Raw genomic sequence first — 25,107 nt, forward strand, 5'->3', positions numbered from 1 at the left:
GTTTTTTTGTTTGTTTTTTGGAATGCTTGTATGTTTGTTTTGAGACAGGGTCTCAGTCTGTCGCCCGGGCTGGATCACAGCTCACTGCAGCCTCGACCTCTTGGGCTCAAGCAGTCTTCCCACCAAGTATCTGGGACTACAGGCTCACACCACCAGGCTAGGCTAATTTTTGTATTTTTTGTAGAGATGGGATTTCGCTTTTGCCATGTTGCCCAGGGTAGTCTCAAATTGCTGGGCTCAAGTGATCTTCCCACCTCAGCCTCTCAAAGTCCTGGGATTACAGGCATGAGCCACCGTGCCTGGCCAGATTGTTTTTTCTTTTTTTTTACTTTGATAACAACATGACATTTCATGTCACTGGATTACAATTTGTTCTTTTTTCTAACATTTTCACTGTGGAATTTCCCTACTACAGCCAGTATTTACTGTACTCACTTATGTGTTCATGAAGTGGGGAGCTGGGTGCCTGCTTCTGGTTGCAGTGTTTCATCGTATGGTTAAAGTCTTCCTTGCATTTTCAGGAACACGGTCATAGTGGCAGGCATCTGGCTTGTCCACAGACTTCAGGGCACTTAGCTTCCTATTAGGAGAAAACGTTTTCTATCTATCAAAGTAGCCTCATTGTTCTTCAGTGATATCCCAATTTGTCCCGGGTGTGGCGAGGGCACGTGGCCTTGGAGGTGCCAGTGGGCCCATCGGGTGCATGCCTCCTCCCTGTGTGAGGGGAGAGCTGCCCCACTCTGCTTTTTATTGTATTCAGCAAACATTTGCAGGTGCTATAGAGGCCTTGCAACTATTTTGCATAAGTTGGGTCAAATCAAATTCACAAACTCACCAAACTCCTACTGGCCACTGCCCTCCTCATGCTTGTCCTCTGGACCGAGTTACACACCAGTACCCCCTTTCCTTTGGCAGGGCCAGATCGTGGCACCCAGAGGCTGCCGGGACTTTGGCTGGGACCCCTGCTTTCAGCCTGATGGATATGAGCAGACGTAAGGAGCCCTGGTTTCTTCCCTGGGGTGTGGGGTTGGCATAGCCATGGTTTGGGTTGGGCCAGTGCCCCGCCCAAGTGCAGGCATGCGGATATGGGCTGGGGAGGCTCTGAGGGTGCCGTTCCAGCCAAAGGCAGCTCTGCTGGGGTGGACACTAGGAATCTGGGTGGCCTAGTCCATGGTCGGGAAGGCAGCCAGATGGCACTGGGAGTCCTGGGCTCTAAGGCTCCAGGTCACCCCACATCAGCTGTGTAGCCAGTGGTTTCGCCTCTCTGGCCTTGGCTTGTAAGCTGTACCTCTGACTTTTTTTTTTTTTTTTGAGACGGGGTTTTGCTTGCTGCTGGAGTGCGGTGGTGCAGTGGTGTGATCTCGACTCACTGCAGCCTCTGCCTTCCGGGTTCAAGCGATTCTCCTGTCTCAGCTGGGATTGCAGGCACGCACCATCATGCCCAGCTAATTTTTGTTATTTTTGGTAGAGACGGGATTTCACCAGATTGGCCAGGCTGGTCTCAAACTGACCTCAGGTGATCCACTCGCCTTGGCCTCCCAAAGTGCTAGGATTACAGGCATGAGCCACTGCGCCCGGCCACATCTGACAGTTTTATGGCGTCATTTTCTGACCCCCATCTAGGTTGGGAAAATGTCCAGGGTTTTGCAGCCTCTTGTGGGCACTATTTTATGCCCTCAAAGTACCAGTTGTTCTCAGTAGTTCGCACGAATCCCCCCTTATTCACACAAGGCACGGGCCATTGTTGGAATCAGGCTTTCCAGGCTGGAGGGGCCCTGAGGGAGCGCAGTCTGAGGCCCCACAATGGCCCCAGCAGGGGTGAGGACATTGTGGAACCAGCCACTAGCCATATGGGGCTGTGGAGTACTTGCATGTGGTGAGACCCAGAAATGGAATATTTTTATTCAGTGTTAATTCATTTAAATAGCCACACCTGGCTAGTGGCTACTGGCTGCCATCTTGCACAGAGCAGTCTGCAGGCCACAGGCGGGGTATGGGATTCTCACCTCACTGCCGTGCTGGCACAGAGGTCAGGCCCCTGGCCAGCTGTTCAAGTGCTCCCCCGCCCTCCGCGCATTAGAGGAGACTGCTGTGTTTGCTCTGTCAGGCCCCACTGCTTCCTGTCAACAGATGACAAAGCTGATCAAACATGCAGCTCATCCCCCCTGTCCCCAGCTTCCCTTAATGACTTTTGGGCACACTAGAGCAAGTTTAATATCTCTCCATGCTCATTCATGGGGGTTTCTGCCCCAGGGGAATTGAAAACTTGATCCGATTTTTAAAAGTTAACTGGCTGCCAGCAACTGCTGGGCCCCTCTGCTTTTCTGGGGGTCTGTGAGCTTTGGACTCCAGGGATGAGATGAGGTAGGGTAGGGAGGGGGTGCGTTTCCTCCCTGAATCTGGGCTCCCTGAGCTGTTACTGTCATCCCTCAGGTACGCAGAGATGCCTAAGGCAGAGAAGAACGCTGTCTCCCATCGCTTCCGGGCCCTGCTGGAGCTGCAGGAGTACTTTGGCAGCTTGACTTCTGCGGCTGGGGGAGGCCCCTCAGGCCGGGGATCTGGGGAGGGCTAGCCTGAAACCTCCCGCATCAGGCAGGCACCCCTGGAAGTACTTCCTTCAGGGTTTCCCCTTCCTGGAGGTGTCGAGTAGCCTCACCAGCCTGTCTGGAGGAGCAGCTGGCTCTGCTCTGAGAAACTCTGGGCAAGTGGATGCCATTCTCTTGCCCTTAGGATTCACTGCTCTCTCCTACAACCTCCAGGCCTGGGATCCTGCAAGGACCTTGGGTGGTAAAGCTGGACTTGGTGGGAGTGAGGGCTTGGGGAGGAACCATGGAAATCACCTCCCATGTTTTTTAAATGCAATAAATAACACTTCTGGATGAGACTTGTTTCCAAAATAAACCAGCTATATCTGTTTTGAACCCTGCCCCAGGCAGGTGTCTGTCTCAGTCTCCTTTGGCAGGTGCAGGAAGCCTTTTAGGTGGGGGTGGGGATGGGGACACGGGCAGCACTCTGTGGAAGGCGTTCGGATGCCACTGTGAACTGGAGTGTTACATCTCCACTCGCGTTCTTGCCTCACTCAGTGGCATGGATTGTGGGCTGACCTCCACCCTGGATCCATGCTGCCCCCTACGTGCAGGTAGTGCCAGGGCCTCCATGAAGCCTTACTGGGTTGGGGGCTGGGCGGTGTGGCACGCCCAGTGCTTTTGCCTTATGCTGTTACACAGCAGAGCCGCTAAAATGTTGGTTTACAATTACAATGCCCAGTTCATTTTTATGGTGAGGAGGGGCTGGAGTCCTCGACCCCAGTTGGCTTGATAGCCACAGTTCAGCCTGCTGGCTGCAGACCCCTCAGGAGACCTCGCTCACGCCACACACCCTTACTCTGTGCCCTGGAGAAGTCATTGCCTGGAAGGGACTTCCCCAGGTGGCTGCCTTGTCAGAGTGTCCAACCCAAGGACATTCAAGGGGGGCGTGGTAGGCTCAGGCTGGTGGGGCACCTCCAGGCTTGCTTCTGTGCCCACAGGCAGCTCTGGAGAGACCCCTGCAGTCCCTGTGACTCCATCCAGCAGGATGGCCCTGGGTCAGGACAGTGTCGTTCCTTCACTCCCCTCTTGCCTGCAAGCTCCGGCTGGGTTAAATCCCCAGGAGGTGCTGCGTCCCTGCCCAGTCTCCTGAGTCTCCTTGATGGGTGGGAAAAGTCTAGCTGGGCCTCAGACATGGGGTGCTGGGGGCCTGCCTGCTCCTTGCCAGTTGATCATGGATGCAGCCCCCCTGTGCAGGGAACACCCAGGCTACTGATGAGGGTACTCCAAAGAAGAATCACATGCTGCCTGGGTGGGATGGGGACATAGGCGTGGGGCAGGGCACCTCTCTGTATTGCCTGTTCAGCTCCTCCAGAATTCTGTCCTGGGTGTACATGACACTTTCTGCCCATTTTTTTTTATTTTAGCTACCTGTGATACTCTGAAGTATGTATCTAGTTCCAGGCAAGGTGGCTCATGCCTGTAATCCCAGCACTTTGGAAGGCCAAGGTGGGAGGATCGCTTGAGCCCAGGACTTCACGACCAGCCTGGGCAACATGGCAAAACCTTGTCTTGGGCCGGACGCAGTGGCTCAAGCCTGTAATCCCAGCACTTTGGGAGGCCGAGGCGGGTGGATCACGAGGTCAGGAGATCGAGACCATCCTGGCTGACACGGTGAAACCCCGTCTCTACTAAAAAACACAAAAAAAACTAGCTGGGCGAGGTAGCGGGTGCCTGTAGTCCCAGCTACTCGGGAGGCTGAGGCAGGAGAATGGCGTGGACCCGGGAGGCGGAGCTTGCAGTGAGCTGAGATCCGGCCACTGCACTCCAGCCTGCACTCCAACCTGGGCTACAGAGCGAGACTCCGTCTCACAAAAAAAAAAGAAAAAAAAAAAAAAACCTTGTCTCTACAAAAATACAAAAATTTGCTGGGCATGGTGGTGCGTGCCTATGGCCACAGCTACTCAGGATTCCGAGGTGGGAGGATCCCCTGAGCCTAGGGAAATCGAGGCTGCAGTGAGCCACGATCGCACCACTGCACTCCAGCCTGGGCAACAGTGTGAGACCCTGTCTCAAAAAAAACATATATGTATTTGGTCTTTGACCCCTTTCCTAGCAAACAACTTAAAAACCCTCAGAAACTCCACACTGATGTCTTCTTGTGTGCTAATGAGGTGGCTGGCAGCATCTAGGTAGCTTGGTTATGGAAAGACCAAGACAGGACAAGAGGACTGGGACTTTCGGTCTCCACCCCCCGCCACACCTCCAGGGAGGGGCAGGGCTGAAGGTTCAATTGATCACCAGTGGCCAGTGGTTTATTCAATCATGCCTGCGTAATGAGGCCTCCCTAAAAACCCAAAAGGCCAGGGTTTGGGGAGCTTCTGAATAGCCGAACATGTGGGGGTTCCTGCAGGGTGACACCCCGGGGAGGGCACACAAGCTCTGTGCCCCTTCCCCCACACCTCACCCTGTGCCTCTCTTCATCTGAATTCTCTGTAATAGCCTTTTTAATAAGCCAGTAGGGTGGGGGGCAAGGCCCTGGGTCCATTAGCTCTTATTCATCACTGGGAACTCCATCAATGCCCAACCCTTAAAAAATAATTAAAAAAAAAAAATTTAGGCAGGGCATGGTGGCTCATGCCTGTAATCCCAGCACTTTGGGAGGCCAAGGCAGGCAGATCACTTGAGGTCAGGAGTTCAAGACCAGACTGGCCAATATGATGAAACCCCGTCTCTACTAAAAATACAAAAATTAGCCAGGCGTAGTGACATGCACCTGTAGTCCCAGCTATTTGGGAGGCTGAGGCATGAGAATCGCTTGAGCCAGAGGTGGAGGTTGCAGTGAGCCGATCAGGCCATTGCACATTAAAAATGAGACTCTGTCTCAAAAAGAAAAAAAAAAATTAAAACCTGCTAAATATAAGTAAATGTTTCCCTGACTTTTGTGAACCACTCTAGCAAATTAATTGAACCCAAAACAGGAGTCGTGGGAACCCCAAGTTGAAGACAGTGTCAGAAGTTCTGCAGGCCCAGACCTCAGACTGGTGGGAAGGAAGTGGTGGTCTTGTGGGACTGAACCCTCAACTTGGGGTTTCTGAAGCTATCTCCTGGCAGGTAGCAGTTGGGTTGAATTGAATTGAATTGGTGGGCACCCAGCAGCTGTCCTATGAGAAATCCCTTACTTGGTCACAGAAATCTTCTGTGTTGACTGTTGTGCACAGTGAGAGTAGAGGAAAACGGTTTGAGTTGGTTTTTCCACACTTGCTACCCGTCCCCAAACAGCAGGGTGGAGAGCATGCGAGCATGCAAGTACGCTCATACTCACCTGGATTAGTTCTCCGGGCCCTGGGGGCTCCTGATCTCCCACTCAGCACCAGGCTACCCAGTGTAAGGTGGCATCTCATGTGAGCTTGCGGTTCTCTAATTACCAAGCGGTCTGAGCACCTCTCGCTACTCCTGTTACAGTTGGGCCTCCTTCCCCTGTTCACGGCCTCTGCCTCTTCTGTTGGGGCTGCTGTCGTTTGTTGGTTTGCAGGAATTCTTTGCATATTTCAGATATTTGCATATTTCAGATATATTTTCAGTTTTAGACGGAGCCAATCTCTTCTGTCTGCTTAGTCCATGGGGCATTTGTCAAGCTAGTCCAGGAGGCGATGTGAGCCCCAGGTGTTCCTGCTGACCACTGTTGCCACGCACAGGGCGCTCCCCTGAGCCAATATTCCCTGTTGTCGGCTGCCACTGTGAGACCCTGACCAACAACAAATGACCAAGCCAGAAACACTGCACCTTCTCCCTCCATCAAACCACTCCCGCCCCGTGTCCTCCCATCGGCAGTCCTCCCACCTCCCTCCATCCACACCAGTGCTGCCCCCGCCCTATAAAATCCAGGATCCGCACAACACATGGGATGGTTCATAAGTGCTCCACACGGGGCCTCGGCCTCCCGGCAGGCAGCTTTCATCTGAGAGTCACAGGGCCCTTTGCTGTCACCCTGATGGTCCCTCCCGCCCCACTGCTCTCCACCAGCCACAGCGCCTCAGTGGCCCCAAGCCCTCGCTCCTCTGGACCCTCGCATATGCTATTCCCAGAACGCTTTCCCTGCAGGTCCTGGAAAAATGGCCATGCAAAGGCCTCCTGGATCTTCCATGTTTCACTGTTGGGCCAGTACCCACTGTGTGACGTTGGAGGTGACAGCCCACAAGAGGCATTCCATAGACTCGGTCCCTTGCATTCCACTTCCCCAGGGAGGGCTTCCCCCCACCAGAGTGTGGGTGGGGTGGCAGTAGCAGAGACAGAGGTAGCACATAGGAGCCTAGAAACAGGAGCTTTATTCTCTAATGTGCGTACGGCAAGTTCCTTACACAATCAAGGAAATGGTTTCTCTTTCAGGCATCGACTCTTTTATCAAAAGAAAATCCATCCTGCTCAGTCCCACCCACCCTGGGCAGAAGTTGCCCTGAGCAATGCTCTTGGCACAAAGCTAAAGGATAATGGGAGGGGTGGGCACATACCACTGCACCCCTACAATGCCCAGATGCCCCAGGCCTGAGTCAGCCATGAGAAGGTGCAGCACAGAGCAGTCACCCACACACCTACACCTCCCCTCACAGCCCCAGAGCCAGCCTGGGAGGACATGGGAAGCTAGCGAATGGGGCGTGGCTAGGGCCTGCCAGTCAAGGCCTGTGCTCAGCATCCATGACATCCAAGTACTTGGCTTCAATGATTCGGGGCAGGAGGATATAGCTGCGGGGAGGGAGGGACAGGAGGATGAGCCTGGATCAGAGAGAAGGCAGTGGGCACCCATCCCAGCCCACCCCAGCCCACCCACAGGGCGAGGCTCTAGGCCTCTCCTCCCCGCCTGCCTATCCCAGCCCGCCCACTCTCCACTCCTAGACCGGAGCCGCTCCTATCCACTACCCCCCCCCACCCGCCCCCTCTACCTCTAGGCTGGGCGCCTCCTGCCCACCGGCCACCCCAGCCCACCTACTCTCCACCCCTAGGCAGGACCCCTCCTCCTGGGCACCCAGCCCAACCCACCCATTCTCTGCCTCTAAGTGGGACCTCTCCTGTCCACCGCCCACCCGCCTGTACCGGATGGGGATCATGGCGATCATGATGAGAGGAAAGATCATCTTCATGTAAGGCAGGGAGCTCATGCCGAAGGCGCACAGCAGCAGCAGCTGCAGCACCTGCAGGCCTGTGAAGTAGTGGATCTTCCTCTGGGGCACCCTCCGGATGTAGTGTGTCGGGGGGTATGTAGTCTGTGGGCAGCAGGGACCGGGTGTGGGCAGGCATGGGGCTGTGTCCCCACCCACACCGCTCCCTCACAGGGCCAAGCGCTCACCTGCTCCTTGAGCAGCAGGGCCACGCGCTGGACAAGCTGATTGCCATCGAGAGAGGTGAGCGCGATATAGAGGAAGAGGCCATAGAGCACGGGCTTGGGGATCCACTGAAGCGGGACCGGCAGCAGCAGCAGGGACAGGCCCACCAGGACGCTGGCGCCCAGCGAGGTCAGCCGCGTCTCCTTCACGTTCACAATCCTGCAGCGCCCCGAGCCACCAGCGTCACCTCTGCACCCCTGTCCACAGGGCCTCATCCCTCCCTATGTCCCATGTGGTCAGAGGCTCCCCACTCCTCAGGGTCCATGGTTCTTGCCTGCCTCACACTCACGTGTCATAGATGTGCCCGTTCTCCACACGCTCCTCCACTAAGGCCAGGGCTCGCACATGCAGTGGGGAGTGGGGGTAGGCGGCATGGATCCAGGGCAGCCCAAACAGAGACAGCCCCGTGTTGATGATGGCGAGGAGCAGGAGGTCCCAGTGGTAGGCAGTGCCCTTCACCAGCCTGCAGCAGACGGGCACTCGTGGACAGAGCCCCACAGCAGGGGCCCAGGCCCCACCCACCCCACCCTTGCCCACCCTCCACACCTGTTCTCCGGTGCATTCACCAAGGCGGCCACCAAGTTCTGCTCGATGAAGAAGAGCATGGACAGCAGGAAGCCGAGGCCCATGGCGCTGCTGATGGCCCTCAGGGACAGCGACTGGATCTGCGCCATCGCAAATGGGCTCTCGCTGGGGTTGTAGCGGAACTTGCTCACTGCAGCAGGCGACAGGCTACTGCTATGCCTGCAGCGCCTGGGGAGCTACCCCACGCCACCCGCCGCCCGGCCCCAACTCACTCTCAATTTCCCGGAAGCCGTGGGAGCTGATGAGGGAGAAGGCGAGCACCGCGATGGGCAGAGCGCAGTCGGACAGGATCTCGCGCACGCAGGGGTGCAGGTAGGGGCTGGGGACAGCAGGTGCATGAGCACAGCCTTTGGCCCATGTGGCCCCTCCCCTCCCCACGCAGCCCCTCACCTCTTCTTGAATTGGTAGAGGGTGTAGCCCAGCCAGAGTGTGCCCAGCATGATGAGGAGGCTGAGCACAGCGGTCGCCTGGCCTGAGTGCGTGGCCAAGGGCAGCTCCGTGGGGCTGGTCCGGAAGCTGGCGTTGAGGGCAGTGTGGAGGCTGGCGTTGAGGCTGGCACCGAGGCCTGACAGGCTGACCAGGGATGAAGTCCTTTTTGCCTGGTAGTCGTCCAAGTGATGCCCATAGTAGTACTTCCAGAAGACTGTGGACACAGACCCACAGGCCTCAGCCCTCTCCAACATGTGGCCCTGGAGGGAGGGGATCTCAGGGAGAAAGGGCTTCAGGGGGAAGATGAGGGGACCCTGCCGACATGCCCATGCACCCACACTCCTGCCTACTGTCCCTGTCCCATCTCTGACACCTCATCACAGTCGGCCCAGTGCCTCTGCCCCCACTGCTGATCCCACCTGCGGTGGCCCCATCACCCTCCAGCGTGAAAGCCTCTGCCTTCTACCAGCCCAGGGCTCCCAGAGCACTGCACCCTTGACCACGGGCACACACTCAGCTTGAGCCGGTCCTGTCTGCCCCCAGCCAGGGGCAGTGCAGAACCTCCCATCTTGCCTGAGCGCCCTGTGCAGCAGGTGGCTCCCAGACGCACTCACTTTTAACCATGCCCTTGACAGCATCCAGCACAAATGTGATGGAAATGAAGAGAGCAATGATCTCCTCCGTCGACCTGCCAGGAGGTGATGAGCCTCATCAGAGTGGATGTCATCAGGGGGCAGGTAGGGGAGGCCTCCCTGAGCCCCTGCACAGTCCCCTGCCTCCTCCTGCCAGGAAGAAGACCAGGGCCCTAGGCCTTGCCTGAGTCCACCTCTGCCCCTTGGGGCAGTGATATGGTGGGGGCACCCCATCACCCTGGGGTTCCAGGGGGCTGAGCCAGATCCCAAGCTTTAAGGGTCCCAGAAGCTCACAGAAGGGCCAGTCACCTCTTGAAGAGACTCATGACCAGGCTGAGGTTGAAAAAGGCATAAAGTGTGAGGAAGAAACTATTCCACAGGCCTGTCCACGCGTAGAAGGAGCTGAAGTCCAGGTCATAATCATCACAGATGACACGAATCACTGCGGGCAGGGGGCAGGGCGGGTCAGGGCCTAGCAGGAACCAGGGGTCTCAGGCACCATCTCCCGCCTCAGCCCCCACTGCACCCTGGATGTAGAGCGCCAGGGGCGCGGTGGTCAGCAGAATCACCAGTGGCTGCCCGGAGAAGAGCGCGTAGAGCAGGCCCCCGATGCTCTGCCCGGCTATGGTCTTCTGCACATCTGTAGGGGTGGGGAGGTCAGGCGGGCGCTGCAGCCCAGGGCCCTGCCCAGCATACCCCCACCCACCACCTACCGCCAGCCCCTCACCAATGGCCCCGTCTGTGTTCTCGTCATTGAGGGACCCGAAAGCGATGGTGGGCAGGAGGCAGGCGAAGTAGAGGAACAGGGTGGTGGTGATGTATTTGCCCACAGCCTTGTTTTTCCCAATAATGCCTAGGAATGGGGGACGGGAGACAGGGTTTGCTGGGGATGCAGGACAGGCACACGTGTGGGCCCGAGGCCTGGAAAGCAGAGGCCCAGATGGCTCTGCTGACGTACCGTCAGTGAAATCCAAGGGGTACAAGGGGAACCTGCGTGCGATGTCCTCCCGGATGCCCTTCCCGAAAGGGACAAAGTCCTTGCACTTTGGGGGCTGGAGGAGAGGACAGAGCGCCTGTTAGCCCTGTCCGGCCCAAGCCCCCGCCAACCCTGCCGGTCCATACCGGCCTCCACCCTGTACCTCTGGGTGTCTGTGGGCAGGGAAGGAGACTGTGCTGTGTTCCTTCATTCTCAGCGCCACTGGACCGTGGCTCACCATGGTGAGCAGCTGTCTCTGATGCACCAAGGCCTCCTTGAATTCCTCCTCTGTGCGGGTCTCCAGGAGCTTCTGGCGGAAGGCGATATCCGAGAACATGGTGGCAAATGTGCGCGCCACCTCCATGGCAGTCTTAGTGCTTTTCTAGGGGTGGAGGACGAGAGTCACATCCACCACCCCTGTGGAACAGAGGAGGCCCTGCCCGGGCCCAGCAGCTGGAGGTGCTCTCCCCATCAACTGGCAGTAGGTTTTCTGTCTGTTTGTTTTTTGTGTTTTTTTGAGACAGGGTCTCACTGTCACCCAGGCTGAGTGCAGTGGCACACTCACGGCTTATTGTAGCCTCCACCTCCTGGGCTCAAGCGATTCTCCCACATCAGTCTCCTGAGTAGCTGGGACCACAGGCACACACCACCATGCCAGGCAATTTTTAAATTTTAACTTTTTGTAGAGACGAGGTCTCACTATGTTGACCAGGCTGGTCTCAAACTCCCGGCCTCAAACAATCCATCTGTCTAGGCCTCCCAAAGTGCTGGGATTATAGGCACGAGCCACTGTGCCCACATGCTGGTAGCAGGTTTTATTCCACAAAGTTCAGGCATTAGTGTACTCTGCCATGATTTCAACCAGGTCGGCAGAACACCACAACTATCATCGATCTATATTTTTCTTATAAACTCCTGATTTCTTATAAACTCAAGATATTACTTTTGTCCTAAGCAACAAAAGTCTGTGTAATCACAGATAATGAAACCACAATGGAGAAAAATGTTTACCCAGCTACGTTTCCCCAGTGGTATTTGCACTGTCTGCAGGTTTGACTTTCAGAGAGGATCCAAGCCCATCAGGCACTCTGTCTCTCGCCTGGCCAAGGTGAAGCCTGTCCATGAACCATGAACTCAAGAACTCAGTGTACGGCCCTCATCACGGCAACCTGCTCACCTAGGGGCAGTGTCTGCCCGTCTGTTGCTCAAACTATAGTCCTGGGGCACTGTACATGTTTGCTTTAGAAGAGGGCCATGCTTGGCAGGGCATGGTGGCTCATGCCTGTAATACCAACACTTTTGGGAGGCTGAGGTGGGCAGATCACTTGAGGTCAAGAGTTCAAGACCAGCCTGGCCAACATGGTGAAACCCCGTCTCTACTAAAAATACAAAATAATTAGCTGGCTGCAGTTTTTTGGTGGTGGTGGGGGGCTGTAGTCCCAGCTACTTGGGAGGCTAAGGTGGGAGAATCACTTGAACCTGGGAGGCAGAGGTTTCAGTGAGCTGAGATCATGCCTCCGCACTCCAGCCTGGGCGACAGAGCGAGACTGTCTCAAAAAATTCCAGCTACTCGGGAGGCTGAGGCAGGAGAATGGTTTGAACCCGGGAGGCAGAGCTTGCAGTGAGCCGAGATTGTGCCACTGCACTCCAGCCTGGGCGACAGAGTGAGACTCCGACTCAAAAATAAATAAATAAATAAATAAATATAAAAACAAATAAACAAACACAAAACCCCCAAAGAACAGGTCCATGCTGCTGAGGAGGAGCCCAGTGTCAGGGGCTGGGGGATCTGCCTCTAGGCACCAGGCTTTAACTCAGCTCTGAGCTATTGCTCCTTCTGTCAGGGCACCCTGCTGGGGGCCACTCCCTCCAACCCAGGGGCTGCCCTTCCTCTCACACCAGCATAGCAGCATCTGGGGAGGTTCCCGCCATGTCTGAGATCCCTGAGCACCCCATTTTCACACAGAAGGCTGGGGCAGAACCACGAGAAGCTAAGGGAAGTTGAAGCTGAAGACCCTGCCAAGGCCTTGGGAGGGGTCCTGGCAATCATCTGTTGAGATTTGTTAAATCCTTTTCCTTAAAAGACTCCCGAAATTGTATCAGTTCCGGCTCCCACAAAAATCACAGTGTCCCAGCCAGGGGGTGTGTGGCCCAGGAAGGAGTAGGGCCCTCAGCCAGCAAATCACGAAGTCAGCCAAGTCAAAGAAGGGCTGAAGGGGCAGGCAGGCCAAAGGAAGGCCCCATGTTGGCATAAGGATAATGGTCAAAAGCATTTCCTTTCAGTCAAGGAAATAGAAACTTTTCACCAACCCCTGGGGAAATGAGGACTTGCTAGGCCTAGCAAGATGTTTCTGACACACCCACAGGGCCCAGGTGAAGGGGAGGGGAGAGGACCAGGCCTTCAGAGGCCAGGACATGTGGGAGGGGCCCCCAAGGAGAGGGCGGGTAACCTGGGGCCCTCCTTCTTCCCCAGGACGTGGCACTACCCACTCACCATCTTGGGTGGGGCCAGCACCAGGATGACGAACCGAACCTCACAGGAATTCTCCCCCCAGTTCTGTGGGCGAACCAGGCGGCTGATGCACACATGCCGCTTCTGTAGGGCCTTCAGGGTGCAGCTGGCGGGCGGGGGAGGACACAGTGCACAGTTGCATCCTGGGGAGCTGGGGCTCCCCCACCCAGAACCCCCTCGACCTTGACCCCTGGTAACCTCTGCTAGGGAGGGCAAAGAAGAGCAAATGGGATGGTTCGTGGCAGTGCTTCAGCCCTCTTCTCCAGAGTTGGTTGGGCCACCAGAGCCCCAGGACTCACAGGTGGGCCAGCCTCTGCAGGGCACAGGGGACATGGGATGCCCAGTTCCACTGTGACAAGAAGCGGGGGCCAAGTGGCCCGGCAACTCACATGATGCAGAGCCACGACTGCTGGTAGCGCACCCCTGTCACTGTGGCGGTGACCCCTTGGATGGTATCTGACAGCAGGTGGACTGCGGAAAGAGTAGGCGGAGGGCGGTGGGTCAGCAGCCCCCACCAACGTCCCCGCCCGGGCTGGGAGACCGGCCTCACCTTTACCCTGCATGGGTGCCCCGGCATCGGTGAAGAGCATGGCCATAAGCAGGTCTAGGTTGCAGTCTGGCTCGGTGTTGTCAGGGTCCTGGGCAAAGCGGTGAAGCATGGACCGCAGCACGTTATCCAGGGAGGTGGCCGTCTCGTTCAGGACGATGCTGGCCTGTGCCAGGAAGCCATCTAGGTCGCGGTGTGCACGGATCTCTTCCTTGAAGTTCTTTAACTTCAGGTACTAAGGGGACCCCAGGGACAGAACCACACGGGCCCATGTATGAGATGCTGTCACTGCTTGGTCCCTCCCACCCAGCCAGCTGCAGCAGCCCAGCCCTCAGCCCTGGGCTGGTGTGGGCTCCCTGTTGAGCTGCTCCTGGAGGCGTGGGAAGAGGTGAGCAGCAGGAGGACTCTCAGGGAAGCCACCACCTCAGCCCCTAGGTAGAGGCCCCAGGGCCACCTGCAGGACAGGCTGCTCACCTTTCGGGAGGTGTGCAGGAGCACACAGCCACCGGAAGTCGCTTCATTCTCTGCTGGAGAAAAGTGGGGAGGGCTCAGGGTGCCACCCTTTCCTCAGGTCTTTCTTAGTCAGGCAAGTCACACCTGCCCAGTCCCGTGCCCTCCCCCAGCCTGCCCCTGCTGCAGCCCCCGTACCAGTGTTGGCGGCCTGCATCTTGAGGTTGACATTGACAAAAAAACGGATGCTCTCGCCAGACACAATGGAGGAGTTCGCAGTGTCGAAGGCCTCATCCCCCAGGATCTCCTCTCGGGCTTCGAAGGTGTCATCTGTGCCACACGTGTCACACTTGTAGTAGCGTAGAGACCCAGCTGCTCCCAAGAGAGACCCCCAAGAGCAAGAGGGCCTGGCTGTTAAAGTGCCGCACACAGGAAGGAGGGGCTCCAAGCTCAGGGAGCAAGGACCTCTGGACTGTCCCACTCTCGGGCCGTGATGGGAGAGGCCATCCCACGGGCCAGGAAGGCAGCTTCTAGTCCTGCTCCAGCCTACACAGGACATGGCAGCTGCCACACAGGGACTCTCCAGCATTCCCCAGCCGCTGGGACCAGGACCCTGCGCGGCTTTGATCCTTCAGTGTGAGAAAAACATGTCCACTCCAGACACGCTGCGGCAGGCACGGAGTGCAATAATGCAGGTGAGACTGCCTGGACCCTGCCCTCCCAAAGTAGGGGACACAGGAAAGATAGAGAAGCTGCCGTATCCACGTGGCACTCTCTCTCTCTCTCTCTCACACACACACACACACACACACACACGCACACACTGCCTTGTGGGCACAGGGTCTTAGAGGTCCCTCTCCACAGGAGGGCAGGTGGGGAGAAGCATCGAGGCTGAGGGACCCAGTACACGTATCAGACAAGGTCTAGGAAGCAGGAAAGCCAGGGAAACAGAGCCAAGGACTGACAGAGGAGAGGACCCCGGGGCCTCATGTCAGCCCTGCCCCCATCGTGCCCCTCCTTCATGTCCTGGGGGCCCTGGGTAAGGGCACATGGAGAGTGAGGATGTGTTATGGCACCTGTGGGATGTGGGACCCCAGAGTTGACAGCCTGCTTCCCTTGGTCCTCAATTCCTGCAGCTGGCCCGCAGCGTACCCCCCTGCCTACAGGAAGATTTCCTGGTAACATGCAAATATTCCTCTGCCCTGAGCCCTGCGGGGGTTCCCTGCAGCCTACAGGTCACAGCCTGAGCCAGCTCTGCTCCCCTTGCCCTGACCACTGGCTCCTCAGGCCAGTTGGTCAGCACCCTAGGCATGCCAGGTCCTGTCCTCTAAGCTGAGGGCTTCCCTCCCTGGAGGGCCTTTTTCAAGACTCACTTGGAACCTCCTCCTCCAGGAAGTCCTCCTAGGTCCCTGCCTCACTCCTAGCCACTGGCAGCCCTTCCTGTCTTGTGGGTCCCCTAAGGTTCCTCATTTGTAGGTACTTCCAGGAAAGGGGCCCTTGTAGTTCAGACCCCACTGATGCCTGACAGACACCTGTGCAGAAACAGAGATGGGTCAGCAGCACGCCTGCCCCTGCCAGGGAGTGACTCACCCTGACTCATTTCCACTCCTGCCACCAGTTTCCTTGGCACATCCCAGGCCCTGTTCCCCCAGTGTCCTGAGTTTAGCTTGGGCCCCTTCTGGGCAAGAAGCCCCAGTACCTCCTGCATCAAAGTCCCCAAGGACTGGTGACCCCAGGCCCAGGCCTGCACTACCTCCAGAGCCCAGAGAAGAACTATTAGGTCAAAAGACACCCTTGCGTTTGGCCAAGGCAGGTGAATCACGAGGTCAGGAGATCGAGACCATCCTGGCTAACACGGTGAAACCCCGTCTCTACTAAAAATGCAAAAAGAAAAATTAGCTGGGCATGTGGTGGGCGCCTGTAGTCCCAGTTACTCAGGAGGCTGAGGCAGGAGAATGGCGTGAGCCCGGGAGACGGAGCTTGCAGTGAGCTGAGACTGTGCCACTGCACTGCAGCCTGGGCGACAGAGCGAGACTCCGTCTCAAAAAAAAAAAAAAAAAAGAAAAGAAAAGAAGAAAGACATCCTCGCTGCTTTGGTTCTGGAGCTCATGACAAACTCCTTCCTCCCCGTATTAGGCTTGCCTTGTTTAAACTGTCTGGTTCCCCTGGCCCGAACTGGTCCTCTGCCCCTCAACCAGCACCCACTAGTCCCCTCCACTGCCCTTCACACAGCCCCATTCTTCCCCCATTCTTTCCCTGATGCCCTGAGCTCTACCTTAGGCTTAGTGCTCAGGTCCCCTAGATTAAGGAAATGCCCAGCTGACACTACCAGGTCCCTGGAGGGCTCCTGCAATGCCAAGTCCTAGTCCCAGCCCCATATGTAACCTGCCCACCAGCAGCCTAGCACACAGAGCCCCCACGTCCTGGGGGCCCTGGGTAAGGGCACATCAGCCCTGTGTCTACGCACTGCTCTACAAACACCCCTCGAATGGTCAGGCCACTCATGGGGCTGGGCACAGGACACAGCCTGAAGCCAGCCCAGAGACATGGGGAGGAAGACAGCTGGACTGGTACAAGCAGGGACAACAGGAAGGTGCCCGAGGGACTGTGCAGCACAGAGGCCTTATATTTCTTTAAAGAGACAACAACAGCCATTCCCTCCAGGGCTGGGTGAGGACAGAGGGATAGGGGCATACAGAATTCCTGGCCCAAGGCTAGTCAGATAACAGGCCATTGTCACAGAAAACCTTGGGAAAGAACCCCAGAGGGTCCACCTGGCCCAAGTAGCCCAGGAGAAGGGGCAGCCTGCCCTCTCAGGTCCACGGGGGATCCGTGTCTAGCTTCCTGGAGAGTGGAAGCCAAAAGCATTCCAGCACTAGAGTGGCCCAGACAGGCGACCAAAGCCACAGGACTCTGGTGGGTAGGCTACACGCCCTGGAGGCGTTTGCCCGACAAGCTCTCTCTGCACACACATGCTCCCGGAGAGGTACTCACTTGAATCCTCGAAGTATCCATTCTGCGACATGCTGGGAGAGTTTTCTGCAAGGGAAGCCAAAAGGTCACCAGCCCCATGGACCAAGCCCTGGACCTCCTGTGTACACCTGTCTCCCCGTCCCCCAACCTGGCTGATTCCTTCACTCTTCCCAGGGATGCAACCCAGGCCACCCTAGGGAGAAAGGGAAGCAGGGGACAGTGCTCGGGAGGGAGCCTCATGGGGAGCAGGGGAAGCCAGCCTTAATCTCAGAAATTCAATTCCTTAGCCCATCTGCTAGGGGCTGCCCAGGTGGGTCAGAGGCGAGGAGAGACGTTCTAGGGATGTCTTTCCACCGAGTTGGTACCAGTACCATGTTCGCTAATCCAGGCTTTCCTGACAAAACCCTGCCTCGCTGCAGCGGGAGGAAGAGACAGGGCCTGAGCGCTCCTCTCCCCCTCTCTCCTCCGCTGCCAAGGCAGGGGATCTCTCTGCACATCCCTCCTCTCACACTCAGACCGGTCCTGACGGCCATAAACGCCCATTGCAGGCGCAGTTCCCCCGACCCCCGTCACGCGCCCTAAGTCACACGGGGGCCGACAGGCAACGGTCTCCAGCCCTGGGACCGCGTCCCGACAGCCTGGAAGGCAGAGCAGTTGGTCCAAAAGGGAGAACAATTAGGGGTGGGAGGAGAGTCTGAGGGACACTGGGGTCGGGGGAGGCTGCGCCCTCCCTGGGCCGGGCCCCGGATGGTCCCGGCTGTTTCTGCCTCGCGGTCGGAGGAAGGAAGCGACAGGGGGGGGCCGCGTGCACTAGAGGAAAGCGCCTCCAGACTCGGAGACCTGGGGGGTCGGGGCGCAGGATGTGAATGTTGGCGTGGGGCGGGAGCCGGTGCGGCATCCGGAGGGGGGGGCGGGGGCGCTGGGGCGCGTCCCAGGCCGCGGGAGGGACAGCGGCCGTGGGCGACGAGGGTCTGGGAGGGTTGGGCTGGTGCACACTCCGGCGGCCCACGTGCAGGTAAAGGGTCGTACAACCTGGTCCTGGCCGGGAGCCAGGGCTGGCCCTCCGGTGTCAGAGCAAGGGAAAAACTGCTGCGGCCGCGTAGGGCACGGTCAGGGGTCCCGGGACTCTCAAGACCGGGCGGCCCCCACCACGGCGCCGGGCGGGAAGATGCCCGGGCGGAAGGTAAAATGAGACCTTCCGAGGTGGCGGCCCGCCGGGCTCCCAAAAGCTCGGCGCTCGGGGCACTAGGAGCCCCACAGCTCCGCCCTGCCCACTTTCGAGCTCCCCGCCCTCGACCCGCTGCATCATCTGCTCAAACTGGGTAAGAAATTCAAGACGGCGACAGCAGAGCTCTAATGAAACCAAGAGCGCAGTGGCCGCGAAGCCGCGCCCGGGCCTCCCGCACCGGTGCCCTCCTCCCCGCGGCTGGGAACTCCGCAGCCCTCTCGCCCACCGGCCCCGGCCCGCGCAGGCCGACGGCATCCGCGTTCTCCCCGGGGTCCCCGACGGCTCTGCGTCCCCGCCTGGCCGGCCTCGGTGGCGGAGACCTGGGCGGCCTTTCCGCCGCGCCCCCGGGTTCAGGCACCCACCGCACGGCTGGAGATGGAACACGCGCCTAGTGGCCGCGGCCATGGCACACTCGCGCACTCACGCCGCGCTCCGGCGTTTCTGGACCCCAAACTCGGCGACTCGGGCAGGCCAGCAGCGGGAGCCGGCGACACACCCCCGCGCCGCGCCTGGGTCCTAATGCCGCTCAGACGCCACGCCCGGGCGCGGGAGGCAGAGCTGCCGAGGGCTGGGACCCGGCCGCCCGCCCGCGCCCTCACCCGCGGGAGGCTGGTCCAGCCGGGCCGGGCTGCTCCCCGCCGCCCGCAGCTGCTGGGCCAAACCGAGTAGACCCGGTTCCTTCGAGCCTGTGCGCACCGGACCCAGCGAACCCAGCGTCGCGGGGTTATGGGCTGGACAGGGCTGGGAGCTTCTGGGAAGACGCTCGACTAGCCCACGAGCCCACCGAGCTGTGCGACTGAGGCAGACCCCGGGAGGGCTTTCCCCGCGTCCGCTTTAAGTACGCGGCCGGCCCCTGTCTCCTCCTTTCGACCGGGGACCTCCGCAGGGCCACGCCCGCTGGCTGCCCCGCCTCCTGCATTTATCCCCGTAGCTCCGGCGGCAAGTCCTCCTCCTCCTCCTCCTCCAGGAAGCGCGCCCCGACTGACTAGACGGACCTCCGTGCAATCCCCGCTACGCCCTGGCCTGCTGAGACGGCGCTCTCCGAGCTCGGCTGCTTTGGGTTTGCTCGCTGCGAGCCTCGCCAGCTTCTCTACCGGCCTCTTCGCGTCCTCCGGCCTTCTATTAGGTGAAGGTCATGGTTCGCCGCCTCTTTCCTTCCCAAAATGGCCCCTGCGCCCTGTCTCCTTTCCTGGACCGGCTGCACCCCGGCCGGGGACGCGCCTATTTGGATGCTTAGTCTCCTGCGAATAGGGCGTGTTCGCGTGTGGCTGCGCGCGCTGCGATGCGGTTTAGCAAATGCAGCTGATGAACCCCTGGCCTGATCCACGGTGGCTCCCAGTAGAAAGCTCCACAGCCCTCGGAAACGGAACACGCGGCTCCGTAAAGCGCTAACCAACCTCCCGATCCCTCCGGCCGCCAGCGCTTTCCGGCTCAGCAGCTCTGGGACGGAGTCCTCGGCCACTGTGCCCCAGCCATGGCAGAGGAATTGGGTCAGGCTGGGGCAAGCCCACCTCTGCGAAGGAGGGGCTCCTGGCGCGTTGGGGAAGCCTCATGCATAGATTGGGTTAGTAAGGCCGGCCCAGTTCCCCTCCCGGCAAGATAAGAACGCATTAGGAGGGAAGCACTGGAGTGCTCCTCTGGGCGACGGATGGCCTGGGGCTCCGAGACGGCCCGAGTACACCACCCTCCTCCAGCGCCACTCCAGGAGGCCTTGTGGAAGATCCCAACCCCATGACCTGCAACTGACTTGGGGCTGGCCACATACTATTTTAGCAGGGGTAACTCTGGAGAAACACCAGGTCATCCTGCGCATCCCTTGGGACCTTTCCTAGGTGACCTCTAGCTAGAGCTCCAGTCCAGGCACTGACTCCCGGGTGTGGCCGGTGGAGGCTGAGGAAGAGCTGAAGGACACAGGCGGATGTCGCCCCCGGAGCATGGCTGCATACGTGGCATGCAGACTGGACCCCTGAAAAGCCACCTTGCCAACCCCAGCCTCTCCCATCTGGGAATGCCTTGGCTTCTGCACCTGCTCCCAGTAGCTCCCAAACACCTGGTTCTTCCAACCCACTTGTTCCAGGAAAGCCTCTAGAATGGAGGGTGCTTCCCCTCCCACAGCCTCCTCAGTGCTCCTCAAAGGACCTAACCCCTCAACCCACTGAGGAAAGAGGAGCCCACAATCAAGTCTCCCCTAGTCGGCTATGGACCCACTCTGTTCGCTCCTGACCGTCTCTCAAAGGAGCTGGCACTGAGCCCTTCTCTGCTACACCTGTGCTCCTCCCCTGCGTTTCTGTTCCCTCGGCCCTCCTGTAGGGAACCCCTGAGGCCCACACCCCTGCTGCCTCCAGACTGACCCTGTTTCAGAGGCTGTTTCCTTCAGTTCTCCCACCTGCCTCCTGTCCTGTGTAGATCAGATGCTGAAGGCAAATACAGGTGCCCTGGATCTCCTGTCCTGTGCCCCACTGGGTCCTTAACATAGGCAGGCAGGTTGAGGGACCCAGATGCAGGCACCTACTTTCCCTCTCATTCCCTCCCTTGGGGTCTCAGACTTCACTGGGCTGTGGACTTGAACTGTAACCACTGGGTTTCACAAGGTGCACTTAACAGTTTTCTGCTGTCCTCCCCTGATGTCACTTATCTTGCCTGTGGATTGTGGAATCTGGGGTCTGAAGTAAATATATAACATCTCATTTTTAGGCTGGGCTTGGTGGCTCACACCTGTAATCCCAGCACTACGGGAGGCAGAGATGAGAGGATTGCTCAAGCTCAGGAATTTGAGACCAGCCTAGTCAACACGGTGAAACCCTGTCTCTACTAAAATTACAAAAACTTAGCCAGGCATGGTGGCACACGCCTGTGGTCCCAGCCACTCAGGAGGCAGAGGTGGGAGGATTGTTTGAGCCAGGGAGGTCAAGGCTGCAGTGAGCCAAGACTGCATCACTGCATTCCAGCCATGGTGACAAAAGGAGACCCTGTCTCAAAAAAAAAAAGGGCTCATTTTAAAAACAAAACATTCCCTGGCCCGGCGCGGTGGCTTACTCCTGTAATCCCAGCACTTTGGGAGGCCGAGGCGGGCGGATCACAAGGTCAGGAGATTGAGACCATCCTGGTAAACCAACATGGTGAAACCCCATCTCTGCTAAAAATACAAAAAAATTAGGCCGGGCACAGTGGCTCAAGCCTGTAATCCCAGCACTTTGGGAGGCCGAGACGGGCAGATCACGAGGTCAGGAGATCGAGACCATCCTGGCTAACATGATGAAACCCCGTCTCTAGTAAAAAATACAAAAAACTAGCCGGGTGAGGTGGCGGGTGCCTGTAGTCCCAGCTACTCGGGAGGCTGAGGCAGGAGAATGGCGTGGACCCGGGAGGCGGAGCTTGCAGTGAGCTGAGATCCGGCCACTGCACTCCAGCCTGGGCAACAGAGCAAAACTCTGTCTCAAAAAAAAAAAAAAAAAAGAATTAGCTGGGCAAGGTGGCGCACACCTGTAGTCCCAGCTACTCGGGAGGCTGAGGCAGGAGAGTCACTTGAACCCGGCAGGCGGAAGTTGCAGTGAGCCAAGATTGTGCCACTGCACTCCAGCCCGGGTGACAAAGCGAGACTCTGTCTTTAAAAAAAAAAAAAAAAAATTCCCTTAAAGCCCCTTCCCCTCTGGGTGCTGCCTTATCCCTCAGCTACATTTAAGAGGAAGTTTCTCCAGAGCTCCATGCCCCTCCTGCTATGTCTCTTCAACTGACTCATACCTGTCTTTTGTCCCCAGCACACCGCTGAAACTGCTGCTGCACAGGTCACCCCACCTTGGCTTTCTTGCCCTCCCTCCAACAATACCTAGTATCACACAGGCCTCTTCTTTCCATTTTATTTATTTTTTTATGGTATCAGTGTCATTTGCCAAGGGATCCCCTTTTTCTTTTTCTTTTCTTTCTTTTTTTTTGAGACAGAGTCTCGCTCTGCTGCCCAGGCTGGAGTGCAGTGGTACAATCTCGGCTCACTGCAACATCCACTTCCCGGGTTCAAGTGATTCTCCTGCCTCAGCCTCCTGAGTAGCTGGGACTACAGGCGCTCACCACCACGCCCAGATAATTTTTATATTTTTAATAGACACAGGGTTTCACCAAGTTAGCCAGGCTGGTCTTGAACTCCTGACCTCAGGTGATCTGCCTGCCTTGGTCTCCCAAAGTGCTGGGATTACAGGTGTGAGCCACTGTGCCCGGCCAGCTGACTGTTAAGTGTCATATCTCCTGCCCACACACCACAGGCTCTTTAGCCCTCCTCCCCCCATGGCTAATAGACAATTCAAATGAAATTCAGGGAAAATAGGGCTTCTGGCCCAGCGCAGTGGCTCACACCTGTAATTCCAGCACTTTGGGAGGCCAAGGCAAGTGGATCACCTGAGGTCAGGAGTTCGAGACCAGCCTGGCCAACATGGTGACACCCTGTCTCTACTAAAAATACAAAAATTAGCCAGGCATGGTGGTGCATGCCTGTAGTCCCAGCTACTAGGGAGGCTGAGGCGGGGGGATAGCTTGAGCTCGGGAGGCGGAGGTTGCAGTGAGCCAAGATCGTGTCACTACTCCAGCCTGGGTGACAGAGTGAAACCCTGACTTTAAAAAAAAAAGAAAGAAAGAAAATCGGGCTTCTCAGTCTGCTGTCCACCCAGCAGCCCCAGACCTGGGGGTCAGCCCAACTCATCCACATCTAATCCATGAGCAAATTTTGTTCAAAACAGAGTTGGAATCTGCCCGCTTGCACCTCCAGCTTGGTCTATCATCTGTCTCTGACTGGCCCATTCTTTACCTCCAGTGGCTTCTCCAACACAGAAAAGAAAAATGCCAGCTGGGCGCAGTGGCTCACACCTGTAATCCCAGCACTTTGGGAGGCTGAGGCGGGCGGATCACCTGAGGTTGGGAGTTTGAGACCAGTCTGACCAACATGGAAAAACCCCATCTTTACTAAAAATACAAAAAATTAGCTGAGCTCGGTGGTGCATGTCTATAATCCCAGCTACTCAGGACACTGAGGCAGAAGAATCGCTTGAACCTGAGAGGCGGAGGTTGCAGTGAGCCGAGATAGTGCCATTGTACTCCAGCCTGGGCAACAAGAGCGAAACTCAAGTCTCAAAAAAAAATAAATAAATAAAAAATAAAAAGAAAAATGCCAAACTCCCTGCTGTGGCCTACAGAGGGGGCTGCTGTACAGCTGCCCCCTGCCTAGTCCCCCACTTCATATCACACCTCTTGCTCCCAGGAGAGAGCACTGCTCCAACCACAGTGGTTGCTGGGGGCTGTTCCACCCACCAGCCTGCAGCCCCTGCCTGCTTCCAGACCTTGATGTCTGTAGGCCAGGAATTCATGAACTCTTACTGAAGCTCGTTTAATTCTTCAGGTCTCAGAGGCCTTCCATGGCCACCCCATCTAAAGCAGGTTCCTACTGTCCTTCTGCCACAGACCTTCATGGCCTTTAACTCTTTGGCAGGGCCACCTTCATCCTTCTTACTGTACTGCTGGGTCCTGTCTCCCTGGCTAGCCTATGAGCTCCCAGAAAGCAGGACTGTTTTTCTCCTTGGCCAGTGCAACTCTGCATATAGTAAGTGCTCAATAAAAACAAAAAGTAGGCCAGGCACGGTGGCTCACACCTGTAATCCCAGCACTTTGGGAGGCTGAGGCAGGCAGATCACCTGAGGTCGGGAATTCAAGAGAAGCCTGGCCAACGTGGTGAAACCCCATCTCTACAAAAATAAAAAAATTAGTTGGGCATGATGGCAGGTGCCTGTAATCCCAGCTACTCGGGAGGCTGAGGCAGGAGAATCACTCGAACCTGGGAGGTGGAGTTTGCAGTGAGCCAAGATCGCACTATTGCACTCCAGCCTGGGCGACAGAGTGAAACTCCATCTCAAAAACAAACAAACAAAACAAAACAAAACAAAAAAGCAAAAAGTAAACCAGGTGCGGTGGCACATACCTATAATCCCAGCTACTAGGGAGGATGAGACGGGAGGATGCCTTGAGTCCAGGAGTGTTGAGACCAACTTGGGCAACATAGGGAGACCCACTCATCTCAAAACAAAAACCCACAGGAGTGTTAAAGGCAGATAGATACCTCCATGGAGGCATTTCAGGCCTATGATGCTCTCCCAAAGCTCTCTTCTCCATCCTCCATCCTCCATTCCACTCAGGCTTTCTGGTCTGGCCTAATGGGCATCCCAGCCAGATACTCCCGATTCCCTCTGCCTCCTTCCTCTCACCCTGGATGCCCAGATTTCACTAAGCCCTTTTATTTCTTTGATTTTTATTTTGTTGAGACGGTCTCGCTCTGCCAGCCAGGCTGGAGTGCAGTGGCACAAACACAGCTCACTGTAGCCTCGAACTCCTGGCCTCAGGTGATCCTCCCACATCAGCTGGTACTACAGGTGTGCACCACTGTGCCTGGCCTTTTTTTTTTTTTTTTTTTTTTTTTTTTTTGAGAGAGATGGGGTCTCACTCTGTCTCACAGGCTGGAGTGCAGTGATGCAGTCTTGGGTCACTGCAACCTCCGTCTCCCGGTTCAAATGATTCTCCCACCTCAGCCTCCCCAGGAGCTGGAATTACAGTCATGCACCACCATGCCTGGCTAATTTTTTTTTTTTTTTTTTTTTTGAGATGGAGTCTTGCACTGTTGCCCAGGCTGGAGTGCAGTGGCGTGATCTCAGTTCACTGCAAGCTCCACCTCCCGGGTTCACGCCATTCTCCTGCCTCAGCCTTCTGAGTAGCTGGGACTACAGGTGCCCGCCACCATGCCTGGCTAATTTTTTGTACTTTTAGTAGAGACGGGGTTTCACCCTGTTAGCCAGGATGGTCTCGATCTCCTGACCTCGTGATCCGCCTGCCATGCC

The 25,107-nt window shown here is 57.1% G+C and overlaps 2 protein-coding genes across 8 annotated transcripts in view; one reads left to right on the plus strand and one right to left on the minus strand.

The window, feature by feature from the left end:
- The window catches only part of ITPA (inosine triphosphatase), a 20,633-nt gene extending 13,739 nt beyond the window's left edge, over positions 1 to 6,894 (plus strand). For 4 of the 5 annotated variants that reach the window (XM_025398596.1, XM_025398593.1, XM_025398595.1 and 1 more), the window contains 2 exons: positions 916 to 992; positions 2,434 to 2,921. In XM_025398596.1, coding sequence (XP_025254381.1) covers positions 916 to 977 — 62 coding nt within the window. In that variant the 3' untranslated portion in view covers positions 978 to 992; positions 2,434 to 2,921. Of the gene's footprint in view, positions 1 to 915; positions 993 to 2,433; positions 2,922 to 6,109 lie in introns of those variants that run through there. The other variant, XM_025398597.1, reaches the window with a different exon arrangement.
- SLC4A11 (solute carrier family 4 member 11) lies at positions 6,831 to 20,091 on the minus strand. 3 transcript variants are annotated; one of them, XM_025398590.1, is made up of 20 exons: positions 18,601 to 20,091; positions 17,032 to 17,076; positions 14,236 to 14,409; positions 14,062 to 14,111; positions 13,591 to 13,822; positions 13,430 to 13,511; positions 13,023 to 13,146; positions 10,692 to 10,910; positions 10,511 to 10,604; positions 10,280 to 10,405; positions 10,079 to 10,192; positions 9,862 to 9,994; positions 9,535 to 9,608; positions 8,882 to 9,134; positions 8,704 to 8,810; positions 8,453 to 8,621; positions 8,196 to 8,369; positions 7,870 to 8,065; positions 7,617 to 7,786; positions 6,831 to 7,268 (listed from the first exon to the last, which is right to left on the minus strand). In XM_025398590.1, the coding sequence occupies exons 1-20, from the start codon at positions 18,641 to 18,643 to the stop codon at positions 7,199 to 7,201; spliced, it is 2,649 nt and encodes an 882-aa protein (XP_025254375.1). In that variant the 5' UTR covers positions 18,644 to 20,091; the 3' UTR covers positions 6,831 to 7,198. The 3 variants fall into 3 exon arrangements, with proteins under 3 accessions (XP_025254375.1, XP_025254374.1, XP_025254376.1); XM_025398589.1 differs by lacking the exon at positions 18,601 to 20,091 and adding an exon at positions 17,382 to 17,553; XM_025398591.1 differs by lacking the exon at positions 10,079 to 10,192.
- Between the last annotated feature and the right edge of the window lie 5,016 nt (positions 20,092 to 25,107).

The sequence above is a fragment of the Theropithecus gelada genome, chromosome 10, assembly GCF_003255815.1.
Source record: "Theropithecus gelada isolate Dixy chromosome 10, Tgel_1.0, whole genome shotgun sequence".
Taxonomy (NCBI): domain Eukaryota; kingdom Metazoa; phylum Chordata; class Mammalia; order Primates; family Cercopithecidae; genus Theropithecus; species Theropithecus gelada.

Coding starts and splice junctions, on each gene's coding strand:
- SLC4A11 (XM_025398589.1), bottom strand. CDS start 17,553: ATGGGCGTTTATGGCCGTCAGGACCGGTCTGAGTGTGAGAGGAGGGAT. Junction 10,605..10,691: donor CTGCCCACAGACACCCAGAG/GTACAGGGTGGA, acceptor CCTCTCCTCCAG/CCCCCAAAGTGCAAGGACTT. Junction 8,622..8,703: donor CGGCTTCCGGGAAATTGAGA/GTGAGTTGGGGC, acceptor CGCCTGCTGCAG/TGAGCAAGTTCCGCTACAAC.